The following is a 23,511-nucleotide window of genomic DNA, read 5'->3' on the forward strand; positions in this document are numbered from 1 at the left end:
CAGCAGTGCCACTGTGTGGTTACATATGGCATAGGCTGATATATTCCTCTACATAACTAATAAATCACTCGGCAACAGAATTATGACAATCACCAACCACCCGAAATTGCGATAAGAATTCCTCACTGTTCACTGAACGAGGAACTCAAAATAGGCGACAACAATCACATGTATCCGCTTCAACCTGGAACACAGTGGACGTATGACTATTTGACAGACACAGTGCAGTACTTTATATGAAGCGCTTGTTAATGTACTACAAACATATATATATATTGTAGTACATTAACATTTATGATAAATTATTTTCGACAATTAAATCAAACATTTTCGATTTCCGTACGAGCTCACTGAGAAACCAACTGGCTCCTCCTAATCTCTTATAATAATCCATGTTTTCCACTAATTTCCTGTTATTCGTAATGTATCAAGTAACAAGATACCATTTTAATATGTGACTCACATCGCCCACTAATTCTCCCCCTTGACTGGGGCCTTTTTATCACATGATATCACTATAAACGGAACTTCTTATCCGTTCCATGCGTAAGCAATTACCGGAACATTTTAGTTTAGCCAAAGAGGACCCCTAAATGTAATCTCTCTATCCAGCCTTTTGTTTTTCCAGAGACCTTACTGCCTATTGGTTGGGTTAGGTTGTCGTTCTACCGGCGTGAAGGATTCCGGATGTGTTTTCCAATCCGAAGCGTTATAGTTGTTTTCCTCCTCGTTTCATTCACACGATTACCTATTCAAGTTAGCCGGCAATATGTTTCCAGCATTTAGCTATATTTTAAGTTAACATAATTTCCGCCTTGCTCATTTTTAAATTATTTGTAGGCTACATTACATTTGCGTTGACTTTAGCTAGCCATTCAACCAGCTACCCGTCTACCTATCTCGATAACAAGGTAATTCAATTACTTAGCTAAATTAGCCAGCTAGCTAGCTACACTCTGCTACTTGCTATCAAGCTAGCAGAATTGTCGAATTCAGTTATCAGCTAGCTACTGTAGCGCTATATTATGTACTGTTGACATCAGCAGCGGTTTTTCATTCGTAACGTTACTGCGTAACAAATATTAACACAATTTTTCGAGATACTAACGCGAAACTTGGGTCGCTAGCTAGCTTGACAACAATTGTTCAACTTGGTAAGTAATTCTGTAGCTAAACAACTAATAGCAATACCAAATAACTTGCTAGGCGCAACAGCCGGTGATATCGAGTAACTGAGTGCTGGCTTAGTGGGTAATGTTAGCTAGCGCCTAGCTAAACACAAGACACTTCAGTTCTGACGTTTCCGTATCCCATATATGGAATATAACCTATTAATGTCATGTTCTAGACCATCTTCTCCCTGAAGACCTTGCTTCATTTAAAGCTACTAGGTAACCGACAAGAAAGTTCATTTTCGAAGAGAAGCTGAGAGGGGTTGTTTTGCTAACGCTAGCCAACTAGCATGTTACCCATTTTTAGCTGTGTAAAGTTAGCCAGCTAACGTAAGCAAATTAAGTTGTCATTCTAGCTAATACTTGATATAGCTATAATTCAGCCGACCAGAACCTGTAATTAATCTTACACTGTGTGCTGGCGAGTTGTCTTGTAAACGTTAGCTAGGTTAGTTAGCGTGCCAGCTGGATTACGTTCCATGCTTGCTACCCAGCCGTTTTGTTAGCTTACCGACAAACTCGCAGGCCTCTTTAACAACTGGAGTGATTTTGGTGTAACGTTATGCCCTGTGTGCCACGAATTTCAGTTAGCAACCTAACGTTACATAACTAGCTAAGCCATGTAATTCAAAATTCTTTCACAAAGACACGCTGGCATTATTGTGGCAGGCATTATTCGCTGTAATTTCTTTGTTTATGGTTTTGCAAAAAGTGATTTGTGAATTTAAACAGGTTGCAAGTGTGGCCGAATTATACTTTTGCCCAGGAGCTCTGTAACGGCTTGTGCTGGTAAGACACATTTTGTGTGAGAATACTGGTTGACAGGTACTTTCCATGGTTGTTGAGTCTTCACAATAATATTTACCAGTTGCCCGGTTTACACACAATATGCAGTCTGGAGTGACTATTTCTGAAGAACCTGTCTCTCTCTCTCTCTCTGAACATTTTATCTGTGCCTGTTCAGTGTTTAGGATGTTGAGATGGATGAGGAACAGCAGGACAGAGAGCAGCCAGAGACGGTGAGGTGCAGTCATCCAGAGTCTGACTGTAGCCCTGATGCGACCGGTAAGAGGATTTAACCACAGCAAAGGTGGCACTGCATCAATAGTGATTCAAAAGTGATTATGTCTGTGTTTCAGTCTTTACTGTGTTTTAAACATACTCAGTTGAGACCTGAGTTTCATGTATCTTTAAATATGGTATCTTATTTACACAGTTAGGTATTGAAGCAGTGCAGGTTAAGTACCTTGCTGAAGGGTACAATGGTATTATCTTTCCTGGGAATCAAACCTGCAACCTTTAGCTCACAAGTCCAGGTTCCTAACTGCTAAGCTGCCTGCACTATATTATGATCCCTGCATTCCAGATTCTCTTGATGCTGCTGCTGCTGCTGCTGCCATTTCTTCTCATGATCCCAGCCTGAGCGATCGGGACTGCGGCACCGAGGGTCCGTTTCCTGGCAAATCGGCGGGTATAAAGATTATTAGCTCCACCAATGGACCGGTGGAGCCGGATCTGCAAGGCCCGGGAGGGGAGGGGCCATCAGAGAGAACGGCCAATCATAGCGAAGTAAGCGTGGGGGAGGTAAACGGTCGGAGCCGGCCGGAAGGTGCTGAGGATGAGGAGGACCGGCCAGAGGACGTGTCCGACTCGGCCTCCACGGACAACACCCTGGAGGACTCCAGCGAGTTTGTGGTGACGGTCCTGACCCGGGCGAGCCTGGAGGACCAGGCGGACGGGCCCTCCTCCGAGCCCAGTGGCCTATCGCAGACACCCCCGCCGTCCAATCAGGACGAAGATGTGACGGCGGAGAGCTGGCGTCAGCACCGGAAGCACGTCTTCGTCCTGAGCGAGGCCGGCAAGCCCATCTACTCCCGCTACGGCAACGAGGAGGCGCTGTCCTCCACCATGGGGGTGATGATGGCCCTGGTGTCCTTCGTGCAGACCGGGGACAACACCATCCGCTCCATCTACTCCGGTGAGCACTGCTGAGGCTGTGGTCCTGTCCCAATTGGCACACTTGCCTACTGTTCAGTATGATTTATATATGACTCGTATACTCAACAGTAGTATATAGGTTGTGTACTTATCCAGAGTCTCATGGGACTAATCCACTGTGATTATTGCGCTATCGCCACGTTGTATTCGCTTGTGGATTTTAAGTTAGTGGTTCGCATAATATGCGCCTTGTATGGTTGCGCACGTTATTGTCAGGTTTGTTTACAAGAGCTCATTGCTATTACTTTGAATGGAAACTGCCAATGGCTACTTTTTCAGTGGTTGTTTTGTTGAACTTGAATTGTACAGTATGCGTTTGAAATGTGCAAAATGTTCAGCAGTGATTGAATCTTCCCCGTCTCTAAAATGCTACTTTCGCTTTCGAATAGCATGGCTTGGTTAATTTGGTGCCATATAAAACATTGCCATTGTGTAGTTATACCTTCAAGTAATAGAACCAGTATAACAAGAAAGCAGCTCTTGGTGTACTTGGAACTGGAGTGGAGTGTTAAATCAAACTGCATTAAAATGCAGTGTAAATAACTGATGAAAAAGTTCCACGTGTTATGGAGGTGAATTTTGTGTCGTTTGATCTTGTTTCCGCGTGCTGATATTCTGCAGATATGTGGAAACGCCAATAGATGTTACAGCACTTTCCGTATTGTTGCTGTTGACGATTGGGGAACTGGCGAAAGCGTCATATTTCAAACAGGAAAAACAACAGCAGTGTCCTGCTTCCCATCATCCTCTGCTGCAGTTTAACAGGAAAAAAAGGGTGAAATGTTCTATGTCAAACTATCGGAATCCTGGCCTCTGTGCACTAATGATCATCGTTGGAAATAATTGGCTAAAAGTCTCAGTTTTGAGGAGCTGTCCTGATGAGAAAGAAAGTGAATGAAAATGTAGGAGAAAATCTTATTTGTTAAAACGTCAAATAATTTCAAGTGAGTTTGCTTTGAAATGCATACAAAGTTGTGAACAAAAATGGAGGGTCAAAGGGAAGTTATAAAGACATGAGATTATATGTCCCTGGAATGCAAGTCTCCCTCAATCCCGCAAGTCAGCAGTTTTTATCCACAGTGCAGCATATTTTAGTTTTGATTCAATTCAGTTTGTACAGCACTTTTTAGAGATAAACTGCCACAAAGATACTATAAACACAACTCCGACTCATACCCAACTCATAAACACGCATTTATTGTTGACCGGCAGTATTACTTTATGTCTGCATCAATTTACTTGATTACTGCTTTAAAATACTTCACATTCATATCCACTGGTAGCACATGCAGTGTGCTCCAGTTTTCAACCAAAGTATGAGGATTGGGGAAGACTTAACCTTATGTGGGCCATCACCCTCATAGGATGGGGCTTTCAGTAAGATTGCAGTCTAATGCAGATCTCTGTGAAGCCTAGTCTTCGTTAGTTCTAAAACAAATTCAGATGGATTCTGATGAGCCTACATTAGTCTTCATTTTCAATTCTGTTTCAGTATGGTTCTCATGGTGTATAAGGCCTGTAGCGTAGTGGTTAAGGTACATGACTGGGACCCACATGTTCAGTGGTTCGATCCCCAGTGTAGCCACAATAAGATCTGCACGGCCATTGGGCCCTTGAGCAAGGCCCTTAACCCTGCGTTGCTCCAGGGGAGGATTGTCTATTCAACTGTAAGTACCCTGCTTAGTCTAATCAACTGTAAGTTGCTTTGGATAAAAAGCAATCAGCCAAATGACAGATTTTTTGGGTAAAAGCATCAGCCAAATGACATGTAATGTAATGTAATAAGAGTGACTGAATTGAGCCCTCCAGTAAGGGGGAAAGGTGATTAGAGAGACTAGAACTTGGCTAGTGTACTCTCAGGCTAACATGAGAATAAGATCCACCTACAGAAGCTCTAATTAGGTTGTTGTTTATGACAAATTCGCTCATAGGCAGGACGTTATGTAAAGTGTTCCCAGGGGGAGACCGCTCGATTATAAATAGTGCAGTGGTTACAGGAAACGTCAACCGTTTCAGTTTGTATTTCAGTCCTCCTACCTTTCTATAGACACGATGGCAGTTTGCATGTCTTTGCACATTATTTCTGAATGGGTTTGGTGTGTTGTGTAAAAGCTGTGGTGAAAGTCTTTCTGCTTTTGGTCTCTTGGCTTTCTTGCTTAAGTGACCTGACAGTGTACAACTCTGCAGTCTTTGTGTGTTTTTACAGTTTAAAGACGCTTGGTTGTTGTGTAGAATCAGATGAACCTTTGAAGACAATGAAGTGGGCCTTTTAGATTGGGTAGCATCAGGGCTCCGAATTCCATGAGAGCTGAATGGTGATTGAGCTGGGGGAGGTTGTATATTGGTGAAGGCGCACCAAGCAGAGAGGTGGAAACTGTAGTAGTCCAGAGTATGTAGCATAACATAACACTATCGATAGGCTGTGCCCTTTTTACTCTGTCCCCTAAGAATGTGCAGTTAGTGTAATGGCTCACTCTTCTTCTCCCGTCTGTTACTGCAGATGAGCACACGGTGGTGTTTATGCAGCAGGGCCCCCTGGTGCTGGTGTCCGTGTCCTGCAGCAGGCAGTCGGAGCAGCAGCTGCGAGCCGAGCTCCTCTACGTGTACAACCAGATCGTCAGCATGCTGACGCAGGCCAGCATCAACCGCATCTTCGAGCGCAAGAAGAACTACGACCTGCGGCGCCTGCTGGCCGGCTCGGAGAAGATCCTGGACGGGCTGCTGAACCTGGTGGACTCGGACCCCAGCTTCCTGCTGTCGGCCGTGCACTGCCTGCCCCTGGCCTCGGCCCTCAGGGACTCCCTCAGCCAGATCCTGCAGAAGGCCATCACGCCCAACCTGGTGTTCTCCATCCTCATCGCCAAGCAGCAGCTGCTCACCATCGTGCAGGAGAAGACGGTGATCGAGGACGCGCGGCTGGAGCCCGCCGACCTCCACCTGCTGCTCAACCTCATCGGGGCGTCCTCCGCCTTCCAGGCGGGCGAGATCTGGACCCCCATCTGCCTCCCGCTCTTCAACCCCGACTGCTACTTCTACGCCTACATCTCGTACCTGGACCCGCCGGACTGCACCGTGTGCCTGCTGCTGCTCTCCACGGACAAGGAGGCCTTCTACGCCGTGGCGGAGTGCAAGCGCAGGATCGACGAGGGCATGCGCGCGCAGAACGCCCTGAGCTCCATCGCCAAGGCCCACTCCTACAGCGCCAGCCAGGTGGGCGTGCCCGACCTCCGCCACTTCATGTACAAGCCCTTCGACGTGCCCGACAACCACCGGCAGCTCACCCAGTTCACCAGGTACTGCGTGTGTGTGTGTGTGTGTGTGTGTGTGTGTGTGTGTGTGTGTGTGTGTGTGTGTGTTTGAGAGGTACAGCAGCTGCACTGTGAAACCCTATGGCTCACGTTGATCATTGAACCTGCATGTTGCATTTCACTTCTGATTTTACGTTTCACTTCTGCTTTCTTTCTGACTCTGTGTTCTGTCTGACTCTGACTGCATTCTGTCTCTTTGTTTAAAATGCTTTGCTTTATGTACTGATAAAATGCAGTACCAACAAGTCTGTGCTGGATAAAAATACCAGTCTTGACTATTAAATAAAGTACTTAAAATAGTACTTTTTCCCCTACATTTTGTGCAAACAGCTTGTGCAAAAAATGATCTTCATGAAAGGACCTTGTGTGCAAATGCCGACACAGTGTGTATCACACATAATTCCATGACGTGAATGTCCCTTCAACCCTTCTCATTTGTCAGTGTAAGCATTTTGATTGGGCACGTGCAGTTAAATGTGTGATCTGTGTGTGGGTTTCACTCCTGAGACTCCTAACCCCTGTAAACATGTTCTGTGTGTGGGGGTTTGTGTGGGTTTCAATCTGGAGATTTAACATTCTCTCTCTCTCTCTCTCTCTCTCTCTCTCTCTCTCTCTCTCTCTCTCTCTCTCTCTCTCTCTCTGTCTCTGTCTCTGTCTCTGTCTCTGTCTCTGTCTCTGTCTCTGTCTCTGTCTCTCTCTCTCTCTCGTTAATGTTAATGCGTGCTCTCTCTCTCTCTCTCTGCGTCTCAGTCCTGAGATGGAGGCTCCATACAGCAGTGAGGAGGAGAGGAGCAGGCTGCTGGATCTGTACCGCTACATGCACAGCCGCATCCACAGCTCCTCCCGTCCCCTCAAGCTCATCTACCACGTGGCCGAGAGAGAGACTCTGCTGGCCTGGGTACCCGCTCCGTCTGCTCCGTCTGGCCTGCCTCACGCTATGTTCTGGATTCAAATGCCTTTCTATGCTCCATTGATCTTGCCTGGTGCCATTCAGCCAACCAAAAGGACCATACTCTCTTTTTGAGAGTATTTATGTGGTTCCAATACATCAGACAAGCTCGGTATAGTGTGGAAAAAGTATTTGAATGCAAGGCCTGCTGCCAGTGCAGCCAAAGCAGGATTGAAGCCATCAGTTCAGCTCCTGAACCTATTCTATGTAACTGTCTTGCCTTATGTATGTACTGTGCTTGCGGTTTCTCTTCGCGAAGTAACCTTGTACTCTGATAAGGCACTATATGAAATTATATCATAATACATTTTATTATCTTGTCCTCCCAGCACTCAGCGGCAAACTGCTGTTTGGTTAAAAACAAGAGTAATGAACATAAAACTTAACGGCTTAGTCACGTTACAGACTTGCTCATGAGCCGCTGCATTGCTTTTTAAAGCCGCACAGTGCGTGGCAGTGCGTACGTTTGAGGACTGATTCCAGGTGAATGGCGCACTGACCCCTGTCCTTTCCTTCACAGGTCACCGGTAAGTTTGAGCTGTACACCTGCTTCAGCCCTCTCGTTACAAAGGCCTCGGCCATAAACGCCATCACCAAGCTCTTGCGCTGGATTAAGAAGGAAGAGGATCGCCTCTTTATCCGGAGCCCCCCCAAGTACTCCACCACCCCCAACCCCAGCAAGAGCTCCCGCGGGAGCAAGGGCGCTTCTGATAGGCCGGATGGCTCTGACAATGGCTTCCTGTCCCTGTTGTAGCGCCCCGGATTCCTGCCGCCACACACACCAGCCAGCATCACAGGCCAAGCCTCCACAGTGTTGGGTTTGTTTTCATTAACAGATAAATAGCTGATTACCACATGTATGAAGGTATATATATAAAAAAAAAAAGGTACAGTACCACCCTTTGGGAATTTGCATCACAAGCTTCCATAGCCTTGTTGGGACATCATGAAGTTGACCGGGTTGTGCATTTACTAGGTATTTGGTGAATGGAAACGATTTACATTAGCTTGTAGTATTAAATTTTCAAAGACTGACTTTGACCCTTGGAAATGTTGAATATTATAGCAAGTATTCAGGTTTGTTTTGATATGATTTTTTATGAAATTGCACTACTGTTCACACCTGGTATTCAGTGGTTTCACTGTCGAGGACCACAGAATACGGATAAAGGCTTTAAGATTAGCTTAAAAATGTATGTACCATACCAATGTGAGAAAAGGCAACATTTTTATGGGAACACCAACGGCTTATTTTTTTGTTAAAAAGATATGCTCTTATGTGTTTTAATAGACAACTACACACAAAACCATTGCGCAATACTTGCTAATGCATCTTTATTTAAGATCCTGAATGTGGTGTAAAAGCATTTTTTGCTTTTATGCTTTTCACATCTTCAGATTTGTTCTGATCTGATTCTGTTGGTGTGCATAGGTGGTGCTTTTTTAAGCTGTGATGAGGGCGGACTTCATTAAAGAAAGACCTGTGATTTTTTTATTTTTTTTCCCTCTACCTAAATTGAGTTAAATTTGTCATTATTGTTGAACAGTGAGTCTGCGTTACATATGATGTCTTAAATTGCTTCATTCTGCAGTGCAGAAATGTTAGTCTTCAGTTTGTAAAAGTGAGGTATCTTTATACCTCTGGTTGGAAGAAAAAAAAATGAGGTTGCATGAATGAAAGCTGCTTGGAACACCACCCTGTTAATCAGACCTCAGTCTCCAGTCTCATCTCAGTTTAAAACCACTGTTTTATGTTGTGGGAAAGGGTTTGAATGTAGCGATATTTAACTGTACTCATGGAGTAATATGGGAGTATTTCTTTGGGTCTGTCATTTTTACTGCGTCCGAGAGGAAACGTGGTGTTTCATTAAGTTTGGAATGACAGCTACGCCACTGTAAGTTTTATAAAAATCTTTGGTGAACACGTCTGAAAAATCCACACTTGCTGCCAGATATGCGTGTGCTTTCAGTGCTTATGTGCGCGTTTGCATACGCTCATGTTTGCTCATTTCAGGTCCTTTTTCAGAAATAACGCTGGCTTCTTTTCAACCTTTCTCAATAACATGAGACCAAAATGTCTGCTTTCACTTTTATCCTGACTTGGACAATCCAGGGAGTAGCCTGCTTGAAAGGTAAAAATGTAAATGGTGAATGTGTGGACTACTGAAATAAATCTCCCCTGTTCCCCAACATGCATTCCTGTCAGTTCATGTGTGTTTCGGTGACATTTTACATCTGTAAAGACTGCGAGGTTGTATTGCATTTGTGTGGAGTGCTATTTGTAGAATGTCACTCCTTTTTGCAGTCACTGTTAAAAATTAGGGTTTTGTACTGAAGTGTGATGTTATTAATTTGTGTGAATTTTAAGACTTTGCTGCTACGAAGCTCAGAGTTCAGCTATACTCTTGTATGTATCCTTAAACCTTTCAAGAACAACATGATGAGGATGAGATTTGAGTATCCAGTGTCAAATAGCTGTTAGTAAATGATCATGTCAGTAGCTGTTAATCATGTCAGTAATAATGTCAGTAACTAATAGCAGCCGCTTCATCAAAACATCCAGACATCCTTGTCAACAGTGAGCAATACCCCCATGTAAATCAGCTGCTTTCTAACAGTAGCCACAATTCATACTTTACTGGTTATTGACAATAGCTCATTTGTGAAGTCTGATAGAGAAGGAACCAGAGACTCCCACAAAAACATTGGTAACTAAGATAGTAATGGCTGGGGGGAAATTTACAGCCATTTTTCCACATGACCTGTCCCAGAAAATGCCTTACCTCTCCAGAGCACAGTTTATGAACATTCTAATGGATCTGTTATTGCACAAAGCACATGAAATATTTTAAACATGCACCATATATATATATATATATATATATATATATATATATATATATATATATATAACGCTATATGCAGTGTCCGTGTGTAGGTACCATTAATGCAGACGAGAAAACATCACACAAAAGTCACAATCTCATGCAACAATTGGCTTATTCTCAGATAATTTGTGTTCACCTCAAGTAGTCTAGTCCTGTTTTACCAGTTTACTACAAAGGAATTTCATACCGCGAGCCTTCTATTTACTGAACAATTTTCCTCCTCCAGTAAATACATTCGCCTTGTCCATAAAAATCAAACGATCATCAGATATCTCCCTCTGCTGGACAGGTACGATGAACGCACTCGGCTTATATCTCCGCTGTCTCCCTGCCTAATAGGCTACAGTGTGTTTACAGTGGAATATACTACATAGGCATATGACTGAGTGTAGATCCTTACTTGTAAAGCTTTATATGTGTCTGTTTAATCAATTTATAAATTCGCTCTTGCTTGTCAGGGGAGTCTTGTGCTGAAATGGGAAGAATGTAAAATAAATCAGAAATGAAGAGTTATTCACATGTTTCTCAATCTGACCCTTGGAAATAGGACCTTAGGGTGGTAGTTCCCCTACCCTGTTTCCACGAGTAAAGATGGCGCAGGCACTGTCAGAAGAGGAGTTCCACCGAATGCAGGTACTCTTTATTGTTGTTGTAAACGGCCATTTGTCTTCATGTGACATTTAAAAAGCTACATTTGTCTTATCGGGTTTACATACGTTGTATATAAAATTAAATCAAGACCGTAGCAGGCTCAGTAGGCCGAAATGACAGCCTTGGAGTCGGGTAGAGATTGCCGGCGGAAGGAGGCGGATTGTCAGCCGCTATGAAAAAGGGGACTGATGTTTGATAACGTTGTAAGACCGTGAGCTAGCTAGCTAGCTAGCTTGCGATAATCAGAATGAAACACACGGTGTCACGATAAAGCAAAACCATTTAACCAGAAGTGTGGAAATCCTTTAAAATAACTACTGACAAGATACAAAGACGCAGCTTCGCCAGTTGGAAGCTCTCTGAAGTCGCTTGCTTTCGCTAGCAGACAAGCAAATTTACACCCTATGAAAGATGAATTGATAGCTAGTTAGCTAGCTAGCTAACCGGCTATGTTTTGCTAAATGACAGCATTTATGTATAGGTTGCTTGACTGTTTGTTTTGTTCCTACTTGCTCACTAAGCTCTCCCCTTTTATTAATTCATGATTCCGAGTCCATTCGGAGGTAATATAATACAGCCAGTTCGTCTCCATCATTAGTGAGTGTGACCATCTATGTTAGCTGGTCAGCTAGTTGGCTAGCTTGATGGCTATCACGTTAGCCTGTCAGCTAATGTTCCCCCCCAGCATTAAAGTGACATCTGTAGTTGGTGCATGGGTAATTCATAAAATATATACACGTTGCACAACATTTTCTAATTTTATTATTGTTATTCTTATATAGAGCATACAACGCCTCATTGGGTGCAATGGGAGTAGTGCATTGACAGTTGTAGCCTTTGGCGTCAATTTTTTGCTCTAGCTATCGTTACATCATCAATGCTGCTAAAGGGGTTGTATCTGTGCTATTAGGAAAATCTGAGGGGTAAACACAATGAAAGATCGAAATAAGTATAATTGATCCATGAACAGTGAAGAGGAAATGTGATGGCTGCTCAAAACACACAGCTCCCTGATGCAGGTACATCTGAGCTGCGGGTTCTTGTTAATACAAGCACACCTGAGACCCGCTGTTTGTGGGCATGGAAACAACCAGTTGCAGGCCTCTTGGCCCATGTCGCCTCGTGTTTTTCAAACGTATAATACATACGTTTCTGCAGCAGATACTCCACCATTCATCAACTATTATAACGTAACCCCTTTACAAATACGCGTAAGTGTGTCATGGTTATGAGTTCATATGCCTCTGTAATGCTTGTGGATGCATTTATGTTTTTTTGTTTTTTTTTTACCTATTGTATGTTGCTCAGCATTGTATGCGTCAGCTAACTGACCCTGCAATTACCCTTTTGTGGTGTCATTACAGCCATTTCGGTAAATATCCCGGTAGGTAGAGGTTTGGTGTGCATTTGTGCAATGTGACAATAGTCCCTGGTGGCCAGAGTGAAGTGCGAATCATGGCTGTATCTAATAAAAAAACTAAAATAATATTTCCCTGACAATAGCTCATTCATAGTGGAGGATGAGCTATTTGCGTATTGTTTTACAATAGTACATGTTTTACATTTTGTGCAAGGTAGTCTGGAGATTTGTTGAAACTTGAAACAGAAGCATATTTTATCCGTGAAACATTGTGATGGAATGTTTCAGCCTTCACCGGGCAGTTTTCATTCATGCAACCTACACAAGCTATCTATAGATGAACTCCGACACAAGCTATCTATAGAGGAACATTCAGAGGAACACGTCAGAGCTTTTTGGATGCTTATGCAGGTATGACTAAACCCTTTGAAATTCTGTGATGGAAAGTGCCAAGTCTAGGCAAGCTCATGCATATGCTGTTTTACCAGGAATGCTCATTTTATTTCCTTCCTGTTGTCACAATACTAAAAAACGAATGAAAAATAATTTCCATTGGTATACTGGCTCGATTAAACCTATATGAAGAATGCTTTTATGTGCTTTGCTGCAGTAAATGTTATGTGCTAAGGTTTGTGGTGCATTTCGTGGGTGTTTTTTCAATGGTAGCGCCCATAAAACCAACATTGTTTCAATCATCTTGATCTTATGGCCAAAATAGATTGACTATTAGGCCTAATCAATATTAAAGTAGGCCCATTTGCATTTTCATGTTATACCAGGATATCTTTATTATTTTGGAGTACCAAGGATGGACATGTTATAAATGTCTTCCAAAATTCTTCCTGGTATAATTTATTTTTTAGCTTCAGAAAGATTAGTTTTTCTGCAGATGAGATAAAATGTTCTGTGTGGAAAAAGTGGACTGCACAATATAGCCTATGTGCAGAATTGTAATAAGCGTTGCAAAATATCCTGTGGTTGTCCACAACAAAAGACCTCTTTGAAAAGCATAATTAGTCCCCTTTAGCATCGTCTGATCTGTAGAATGTTACATGGTTATGTATTATCTTCAGGACTGCTGATACATTTTTGCATTCAGCTGTAGTACTGGGCTTCTGTCCAATCGAGTCTGGCTGGCAGTAAATCTTCGTTAACTCTTTTTATTTTTTTTTAAAGTGAGTGTTCCAGAACTCGATTTCAGGTGCCAGTCGTGATCGTTACATCAGCATTAGAATGTTCAGTTAAGAAACTTTAATGACATACACTCAGTGTGCCGTTTATTTGTTAGACTTCTACTGCTGTAGCCTATCCACTTAGAGTAATGATGCGTTGTGTGTTCAGAGTTGCTCTTCCGCGTCTCTTTATCAAGGCGTTTCTGTCTGCAGAAGTATGTAAGTAATTCATGAGAAGTATGAACATGCATATTACCATGGTGACAGTCTATCTTCAGTAAAATTCCAGCGCTGATACAGCTTTGTGATTAACTAGGAAAAGAATACCCCAGTAAAAGAATATCACAAACATGTTGAGAACATTGGTTTTTCACTTTTATTAACCACTTAAGTATCTCACCTTTTCTTGACACAAGCTTGAAAATGATATACCCAAAATAATTATTCCTGAACATAAAGGGTTAGAATTACTCCAAGTATTACTAAAACAAAGTTACAGAAACCCAAACACAGTGAAAGTAAAGCTTTTTTCTGTTTTTGACTGGATACAGATTATTGTACAGGCTGATGCGCTTAGATACACAATAGAGCCAAGTCACAACACTGGACAAATCCACTTTCAAATTTGAGGACAATATCGCCAAAAAGTAGCATTCTGCATTGCTTTTTCTAATCTAATCTAACAACATTTATCTAATCTAACCTCCAAAAGGACACGACCACTATAGGATATTATGGATCTTATGAGGTGTAAAATACTGCATTTTACTTCCTAAACTATACGACACTCTTTATCCTGAAAAGGTGTCTCACTCTCTCCTACCTCTCTGTCCCAAATTCCTTCTCCTTGCAGCTATCCTCAGACAGCAACAGGTCGAGAAGATCATAGAAAATAAATCAAATACCCAACCCCCATCAACAAGTCCAACACATTCCATAATTTCACATGCTATTTATTTTTCAAAAGCAGCCTTAAGAGAACTCCGACATTAGCACTGTGGGCTCCGTCTCTTTACTTCGAGAGTCTCAGTGGCAGAACTTGTTTGCAATTTTTTTATTTATCGGGATATGATTTCAGCGCCTCGAATGACCTGCCCCAGATACTCCGTCCTCTATAGAGGCCCAGTGGAATGTCTGGAATTCCGCCCTGTCCTATCGGCCCGGGGGAAAAAACGTCTGGGTCTGTGAGATGTGTGGAATCACATGGCTCTCATGTGAGGACCCCGCGTGCTGTCGGAGCGTTTATTCTCATCTCCATGGAAACGGCAGGCTTTTCTCTGGACAGCTGTGGAGCTGGAATTAAGGCCCCAATATCAGCCTTTATGTGTCAGGGCTGAGTAGCTGTTTCTTTACTAAAGTTAGTAACCATGTAATGTTTGTTTTTATCCATCATCTGTCTGTTTCGCAGCCCCTACAGTAGGCCTGTACATCCTCGCCTCAAACCGTCTGTAAAGGTTTCTGTAAAGTAAATTGAGAAGTTGGGAGGGAGCCTGTAATTGGGCGTAGTTCTGTAGACGCGTTTGTGTTTGTTCAGTATATTAACACGGGCACACTATGCAAACACTCCTTTGTCTTTGTAAGTGCAAGGTGTGTAGTGAGTGACCTTGCTGTGGGGTCGGGCTGAGGTTTGGTGGGGGGGGGGGGGTGTAGGAAGGCATGCAAACACATTTTTACGTGCACAAGTCATTTATTTATTTTATACACTGTGCAATACAGAACATAAACATGCACACAAAATATACAAATAACAAATGAATATCAAAATTGACTGCCCTACATGTGCATAAGTGTTTTTCGACTTTACAACTACATGATTGCTTGAACTCATGTGCGAGTCTAATGCATCACGCCTGTAGTTTGTACAGGGGACCTCTATGAATGGCCATGGGCCTTATAGAGTATTTTTTGTCTGTGTACCATTCCGGATTCCACCCAGTCAGGCGTGGAGGAAGAGGTGGAGGGGGTGAGGAAGATGGTGAAGTTGGTCTGCTGGTTCGGCTTGTTCGTGGCTGGAAGAAGGCTGGCATTTTGGCCTGATTTTTATCTGGCATCTCTCCTTACAAGGCGAGAGAAATTAACTCATTTTAAAAGTTGAATCTCCCTACTCTAACTAGCCGCTAGTCTACTGATAAATGTTGAGAAACAGATGTGCAGAAGTCATGGTTTCACATTAGCATGAGAAAATAATTATCTTACTAACTAGCGAAATATTTGACAGGTTATGCTGGTATTTTATGGAGTTAAGATTAATAATTTACTCTCACCTCCAAGTTGGTCCCATTTGGCAATGATTGAATGACAAACTGCGCAGTGCTATTTTCAACCAGCAGATTCTGTTGTTCGACCTCACCTTGTAACGCAGTCGGATTTCTTTCTTCTTTAAAAAAAATAATGAAAGAAAATCGATTTTCATTTTTTCATCCAACGCCTTCACTATAAACCTCTGCGGGAAACACTGCAGCATTATCCTGTAAGAGTTGCCCTGGTACAGTATATATCACTACAAGGGGCATCCAATTTTCCTGTCGTCATGTCATTGTAAACAACAGTGATAAACCAGGAAGTCACATTTGTTGACAGGTAGATTGCAAACGCCAGCAAAAATGATAGTGAACAATGATAGATGAGTCAGTGTTGCAGGTCTGTGCTGCTGGGATTTTGTCGGAAATCTTGTAGGCTTGTTGCTAGGTGAAATCCAGTGAAGGCCCCGATAGCCCACACCCCCTCCCCCCCTCCCCATGTGAGGGGCATAAAAGCAGCTGTTTGTTCCCTGCGTGTGACAGAGCACACATCACATGTTGTCCACCACCCCCCCAATCTGTGGACTGGGGCAGCTGCTCTGTTTAACATTTTAGCAGTGAGGGAGCAGTCACTTCCCTGCCCCTGGTCATAACAGAACCCTCTTCCCTGCCCCTGCTCATAACAGAGCCCTCTTCCCTACCCCTGCTCATAACAGAGCCCTCTTCCCTGCCCCTGCTCATAACAGAGCCCTCTTCCCTACCCCTGCTCATAACAGAGCCCTCTTCCCTGCCCCTGGTCATAACAGAGCCCTCTTCCCTGCCCCTGCTGCCTCATAACAGCGCCCTCTTCCCTGCCCCTGCCCATAACAAAGCCCTCTTCCCTGCCCCTGCCCATAACAAAGCCCTCTTCCCTGCCCCTGCCCATAACAAAGCCCTCTTCCCTGCCCCTGCTGCCTCATAACAGCGCCCTCTTCCCTGCCCCTGCTCATAACAGCGCCCTCTTCCCTGCCCCTGCTGCCTCATAACAGCGCCCTCTTCCCTGCCCCTGCCCATAACAGCGCCCTCTTCCCTGCCCCTGCTGCCTCATAACAGCGCCCTCTTCCCTGCCCCTGCTCATAACAGCGCCCTCTTCCCTGCCCCTGCTGCCTCATAACAGCGCCTTCTTCCCTGCCCCTGCCCATAACAGCGCCCTCTTCCCTGCCCCTGCTGCCTCATAACAGCGCCTTCTTCCCTGCCCCTGCTCATAACAGAGCCCTCTTCCCTGCCCCTGCTCATAGCTGCCCTTCAGCCCTGCAGATCGGCTGTGTGGAGCGACCAGGTTTCTGTTCTGCCGCAGGATGAAAACTCTGTGGTTGGGTCATGTTTCCTCAAATAATCCCAGCGCCATGATTCCGGCTAACCTGTAACACAGTAGCCTACTTGATTATTTATTGACTGGGATGTTTTTCTCGGTTGAACTGCAGAGCTGTTGTTCTGCAGCTCCCCCTAGTGGGCATGTCGCAGTGTAACAGGCTTAAACATGGCTGCTCCTGATGTTTTCATATCATCCTGGAGCATTGGACTCGTGTTCCATACTGACTCAAGTAAAACAATTGCAATAGAATTATGCATGTTTTGGGGTCTAACCGCTCTTTTTCTGAGCTGTTTGTAAAATTTCCCATGTGAGCTATGTTTTTGCATAATTATCTGGATACGTTGCTAAATGTTAACAGAGAGCTGACCACAGGAGGTGGAATTGGAGGCAGGGTTGGGGACTTTTCAAAAAGCCTATGTCACTGCTCTTTGCAGATTTTTTGTGGGTGTTTTAGACACTAGAACCAGGAGGAGAAGGCTGATACGTGTGGGCCTTTAAATGTGACCTTTGCTGTCCTGTAAATATTGATGTTTCTCTCTCATTTCTCTCCTTTCTCCACCCTCAGGCCCAGCTCCTGGAGCTGAGGACGCAGAACTACCAGCTCTCAGATGACCTGCGCAAGAACACCACAGGTATGGGCTCTGTGTGTGTGTGTGCGTGTGTGTGTGCGTGTGCGTGTGCGTGTGCGTGTGCGTGTGCGTGTGGGCCCTGGTCAGATCTACCCTCCTCGTGGGGGTTCATCCAGTAACAACCCCAGATCACACGCTACTAAAGCACTGGGTTTACTAAAGGAGGGCAACTGCACTTTTAAAGCTAAAATCAAAATTCACTTTCTACTCATTTTAGTCAATATTTCATAACAGCAGGAACACGTATAAGTATATATTCCGAATTGTAATACTTGTGTGTTTTCACACCAAAAGTTTTGTCTTTAATATGAAAAGCAGTCGCTGCAAAGTCACAATATCTGTTACACATTTACAAAGCATTTGATGTGTGTCAAAATTGCAATTAGGATGCGATTTGCATGGATTGTGGCACTTTTTTCAGGAAGTTAAATCGGTTGATGCACATGTCTGCCTGAGGTGAACGCACTAAAACAGGGCGGCATTTTAGTAAATTAAGTATTCCGTCAATCTTACGAGAGCTCGCTTTAATTGGGCTGTCCTCTTCCCTGGCTTGGGGATCTAAGGGCCTCCTGAAAACAGGTGGTAATTTGCTGAGCCCTGATATAGTCGAGCTCTCCCGCTATATAAAGTGTGTTAATGAGGAGTTCTCCCTGAAAAACATGACACAGAGGACAAAGGGAGGACGAGACAGGGTTTTTTTTATCCGGTGCCCTGAACGGCGCAGTGAAACTGCTGCACAGACACGCGATACTCCCGCTCCTGGAGGACATTAAAGAGGAACCTGAGCCACTCCTCTGAAGATCAAATCCCCTGCTTTACTCTCAGATGTCCTCTTCAAAGTAGCCTACAGTCGGCGGAATTTCATCATCCCTGTTTTATACTGTGGGGTCATTCTGCAAAAAATTCAACCAGAGGTGTGGGAGTTGACCACTCCAGGTTTGGAACAGCCACAAGGAGAATTAAGTCAAATAGATTATTTATTCAAAAATTGCACAGTACTAAAGCCAGAAAATGACCTAAATGTGTTGCATATTCAACCAAGTAGCTGGTAAGGTGGAAAGTTTCCTTGCAAAATGAAACTTTATGTTCTTCAAATTGCATAACAGACCTACTTTGAGTTGTTACTGCTATGTCTTGGTATGTTCTGATCGTTTCAAAGAGAAGCTTGATTCGCAATAAAACATACTTTGATGGCGCACCCTGCGGCTCTCTAGGATCAGGGTTGCTGCCCCTGGAGCTTGCCTTTAGCGCAGATATGTAGTTCCGGATTGAAATGCTTGCCTTGCTGGGTGCAGAGAGGATGGTGAGTGTAGTTTTCTAGTTTTCCCTTCAGATGCCCCTGGGCTTTTCCCATCTCCAGCTCTGCCTGTTCAGGGTCTGTTCCTGCCACCCTCCTGACCTGCTGAATTCACACGCACTGCCCCCCCCCTGTAGGCGGCATGGATGGTGCAGTGGGTAGCACTGCCGCCTCACAGCAAGGACGTCCTGGGTTCGAATCCCCGTCGGCCGGGGCCTCTCTGTGCGGAGTTTGCATGTTCTCCCCGTGTCTGCGTGGGTTTCCTCCGGGTACTCCGGTTTCCTCCCACAGTCCAAAGACATGCAGGTTAGGCTGATTGGAGAGTCTAAATTGCCCGTGGGTATGAGTGTGTGAGTGAATGGTGTGTGTGCCCTGCGATGGACTGGCGACCTGTCCAGGGTGTATTCCTGCCTTTCACCCAATGTATGCTGGGATAGGCTCCAGCCCCCCGTGACCCTGTTCAGGATAAGCGGGTTCAGGTAATGAATGAATGAATGACCTATGAATGAATGTCCTATCAACACTGAGATTCTTTCCTTGTCTGGTCCTCTGCCTGTATATCATGTCCACATAATGTTGGGAGGAATTATTGGTTTTGTACTCCCTCCCCTAACATCATATGCTGACACAGGAAAGCTGCAGTAACTGATGTAATTTTACAGACTTTTCCCAGGGATGGTGTTTATTTGTTTGCGGTGCTTACATCACTGTTGTGTTATTGAATTCTAAACTGGCATTCGAGCTGTATTGACTGCTGCATTGCATATTTCATAACACATGGCATGTTTTATAATAGCTGCCGCTTTATCTGGATGTAGAAATGATTGCTCTATCAGCTGGTTGTTATTACTGCTTCAAAGGGAAGGTTGGGTGTCAGTGTCTCTCTTCACGCGAACAGCCATTTTGTCCGTGATTTCCTTTAACAATGCTGGCAACGCAATTGCAATACAAAAGGTGTATCGTGCTCCAGATGTTGGTAATGAATAGTGTGTCTGGCTGGGCTTCAGGTTTGATTATTTCTGTGGCGCAGTAATCCTCCGTCGAGCTCCCTGGATGCTGCTTTAGAAGCCCACACACCTCTCCACATCCCCCTGCAGAGAGGCAGGGCTGGAGGCTAAGCTATGCCCTAATCACATCCCGCAGCCCTGCGTCTAACAGGCATGAAGGCTTAGCGTGGGGCCTTATGAGCCTGGATGAGTAGTGACAGAGGCTAATGCTACAGTCAGTCCCTCCTCCAGACCACGGACCTGCCCTGTGTCAGTTATGATAATGCTACAGCCAGTCACTCCTCCAGATCACGGACCTGCCCTGTGTCAGTTATGATAATGCTTCAGCCAGTCACTCCTCCAGACCACGGACCTGCACTGTGTCAGTTATGATAATGCTTCAGCCAGTCACTCCTCCAGACCATGGACCTGCACTGTGTCAGTTATGATAATGCTTCAGCCAGTCACTCCTCCAGACCATGGACCTGCACTGTGTCAGTTATGATAATGCTTCAGCCAGTCACTCCTCCAGACCACGGACGTGCACTGTGTCAGTTATGATAATGCTTCAGCCAGTCACTCCTCCAGACCATGGACCTGCACTGTGTCAGTTATGATAATGCTTCAGCCAGTCACTCCTCCAGACCACGGACGTGCACTGTGTCAGTTATGATAATGCTTCAGCCAGTCACTCCTCCAGACCATGGACCTGCACTGTGTTTGTTAGGGGGCCATTGGCAGATTGTGGCTGTTTGACGTAGATTCAGTCTGTGTTGCTACTTTTGTGTTTCAGAGCTAAATGCTATCCGTCAGAAGACCTCCACCCTGGAGAAGGACTACATCAAAGCCCAGAAGGTAGAGAGCTAACCTTGTACGCGATTGATTAACAAACAGCTATTGCATTTATGTAACAGCTATGCCTCTTTAACACTCCTCCCCCGTTCTGGGTAATAATTGACAGTGAAAATGAGGGATAACACAAATCTGCTTAGTTGGACCGATTAAAATTTCCTTGGAAAAAATTAAAAATATGCATTGTACCCAGTTTCTTAAACTAACAAAATTACAAAAAAAGTCAGTGAGACCTAGGTTCCATAGTGTTTTAGTATTCATGGGAAAGTATGTAATCCCAGTTCGGTGATGTGTGAAATGTTCAGTCTGTTGGAGCGAGAGGAGTGTAATACATAGACCTGTCTGTTGTTGAAATTCCCCAATGAGACACTCAGTCTGGTGCATTGCTATTAAAGCAATCAAAAGGAGCGGGTGACTGGTTTTCTGAGTTTATTTATGTTCTCATTTACTTCTCCTTTTGATTCACAGGCTCTTAGCAAGAGTAAGAAGGCTCAGGTAAGTTTGCGAGTTTTCTTTGAGAAGAATTTTCGAGGACTTTTTAATTAATGCTTGTCTCTGCTTGGCTGGAATGCGCTGTCAAGATATAATCTAAATTGACCGCTGACTTGCATTCTGAATGGAAAATGTCTCCACAATCTGTATACATTCGTGACAGTCCAAACTGATTACTGGCTTGCACACCGAACTATGAAATGTCTGTCTACTGACTGTCACTGTGTGTGTGTGTGTGTGTGCGCGCGCGCGCGCGTGTGTGGGCGTGTGTGGGCGTGTGCCTGTGTCTGTGTCTGTGTCTGTGTGTTGTGGCCCTGCGCTCACAGGAAGTGGACGCCCTGCTCAGTGAGAATGAGATGCTCCAGGGCAAACTGCACAGTCAGGAGGACGACTTCAGACTGCAGAACAGCACCCTCATGCAGGAGCTGTCCAAGGTGCTGAAACCACACCGCCACATCACCTTAACTACCACAGACATGTCTGTTATTTAAGACATTTAAGACCTGGTGCAGAACAGCACCCTTGGGCCGGAGCTGTCCAAGGTGCTGAAATCACACGGCCACTCAGAAATATTTATTGTTCATTCAAGTAAATAATGGAAAAAAAGACAGACAAGCACATGCTGTGTATATGATATGTGCAACATTCCTCCTTGTTTGTGTGTTGTGATGAGGGTTAATAATGCAACGCTGATGAAGCCAAGGCTCTGAATAGCACCCTGTGTTTGTGTTTATACCTGTGTGTGTTTGTGCACGCACACTGTTTGTGTTTGGGTGTGTGGTCTGTGATCTGTGTGTGCCTGTGTCTGTGCCTGTGTGTGATGTGTCCGTGTGTGTGGTGTGTGCGTGTCTGTGTGTGGTGCGTGTGTGTGTGTGCCTGTGTGTGTGTGGTGTGTGTACGCGTGTCTGTGTGTGGTGTGTGTGTGTGTCTGTGTGTGGTGTGTTTGTCTGTGTGTGTGTGTGTGGTGTGTGGTGTGTGGTGTGTGGTGTGTGTGTCTGTGTGTGGTGTGTATGTTTGTGTGTGTGCATGTGGTGTGTGTGTGGTGTTCCTGTGTGTGGTGCGTGCGGTGCTGCAGCTGTGCTCTCAGATAGAACAGCTGGAGCAGGAGAACACCGGACTGAAAGAGGGGCGGGAGGTGCAGCCCCCTCCCCCTAGCCCCGCCTCCGGTCCCGTAGATGGGGAGCTGCTCCGCCTCCAGGCAGAAAACTCCGCCCTACAGAAAAAGATGTCCGGTGAGTTGTGTGAATGGCTGGAAATTAGTGCCAGTGTAAATGGAATTTAAATATCATAACTTGTATTTGTACTACAGCAATTTGAATTTGTGATGTTTAAACAGAATTATTTTGTTTAAAAATGTCATTTGAATTGCTGTCCTCTTTTGGTAGTGTGCGGAGCACATAACGGAGCTTGATGCCAACAAAATATAAATAGAGAAGATAAGGTTTTTTGGAAGGTGTTTTACTATTTAATTTCTTTCTTAACATTCCATGTCAATATTCTAGAACTCCATTGCTTCCAGTCACCAGTCATGATTGTGACATCAGTGTTAGAATTCTCAGTTGAGAACGTTCTACTCGCATATTTGTGCACCCTGAGGGTTGAAGGTGTCTCCCTCTGCCTGTGATCTCCAGTCCTGCAGGAACGCTATGAGAGGGAAGCACAGGGCCACAGGGGGGCAGAGTCCAACGACCTGCAGGCCACAGAGACTGACGGACAGACAGACTCCAACGGCGTCCAGGTGCACCCTGAGGCTGGCCCGAAGGGGGAGGAGTCTGCTGAGGGCGGAGCTGATAGGCTGGAACAGGTGAGGTGGGCTTAGTCAGTCTCTGGGATCCCACTGTGGTTGCATGAACCCATGAGGAAAGCACTGCATGCCATCACTGGCTCTTAATATTTCCCCTTCATATGCAGCTATATTACTTACATTTAAAAATATATGTATACTTTCACATTTCAAATTCTGAGGTAGTGAACCCTCTTTCCCCCTTTCGTGGCTTTTTGGGAGCCAGCTTTCATGGCTTTTTAAGTTTACTAATGATATCAAGATGGTAGTCGGTGTGTCACTTAATTAATCATTTAGCCAAATTAGTTGGCTAATGTAAGTTGTTAGTGTTTAGTGTATCTTGCTGTAAGATGCAGATCACTAGCTGTTGAATCAGGCCA

At 44.5% G+C, this 23,511-nt stretch overlaps 2 protein-coding genes across 8 annotated transcripts in view; both read left to right on the forward strand.

The window, feature by feature from the left end:
* Positions 1-535: 535 nt before the first annotated feature.
* Positions 536-9,617, forward strand: mon1ba (MON1 secretory trafficking family member Ba). 6 transcript variants are annotated; one of them, XM_061258432.1, is made up of 7 exons: positions 536-1,502; positions 1,905-1,961; positions 2,137-2,237; positions 2,539-3,150; positions 5,671-6,463; positions 7,229-7,376; positions 7,948-9,617. In XM_061258432.1, exons 3-7 carry the CDS (start codon positions 2,153-2,155, stop codon positions 8,179-8,181), a joined length of 1,872 nt encoding a protein of 623 aa, XP_061114416.1. In that variant the 5' UTR covers positions 536-1,502; positions 1,905-1,961; positions 2,137-2,152; the 3' UTR covers positions 8,182-9,617. The 6 variants fall into 6 exon arrangements, with proteins under 6 accessions (XP_061114416.1, XP_061114420.1, XP_061114421.1 ...); XM_061258436.1 differs by lacking the exon at positions 1,905-1,961 and having other exon boundaries at positions 536-1,154; positions 1,349-1,391; XM_061258437.1 differs by having other exon boundaries at positions 536-1,154.
* Positions 9,618-10,677: 1,060 nt separating this feature from the next.
* The window catches only part of gripap1 (GRIP1 associated protein 1), a 53,485-nt gene continuing 40,651 nt past the window's right edge, over positions 10,678-23,511 (forward strand). For both annotated transcript variants that reach the window (XM_061258711.1, XM_061258712.1), the window contains exons 1-7: positions 10,678-10,948; positions 17,658-17,724; positions 20,798-20,859; positions 21,325-21,351; positions 21,675-21,782; positions 22,424-22,580; positions 22,980-23,152. In XM_061258711.1, coding sequence (XP_061114695.1) covers positions 10,907-10,948; positions 17,658-17,724; positions 20,798-20,859; positions 21,325-21,351; positions 21,675-21,782; positions 22,424-22,580; positions 22,980-23,152 — 636 coding nt within the window. In that variant the 5' untranslated portion in view covers positions 10,678-10,906. The remainder of the gene's footprint in view (positions 10,949-17,657; positions 17,725-20,797; positions 20,860-21,324; positions 21,352-21,674; positions 21,783-22,423; positions 22,581-22,979; positions 23,153-23,511) is intronic.

The sequence above is a fragment of the Conger conger genome, chromosome 10, assembly GCF_963514075.1.
Source record: "Conger conger chromosome 10, fConCon1.1, whole genome shotgun sequence".
Classification (NCBI taxonomy): Eukaryota; Metazoa; Chordata; class Actinopteri; order Anguilliformes; family Congridae; genus Conger; species Conger conger.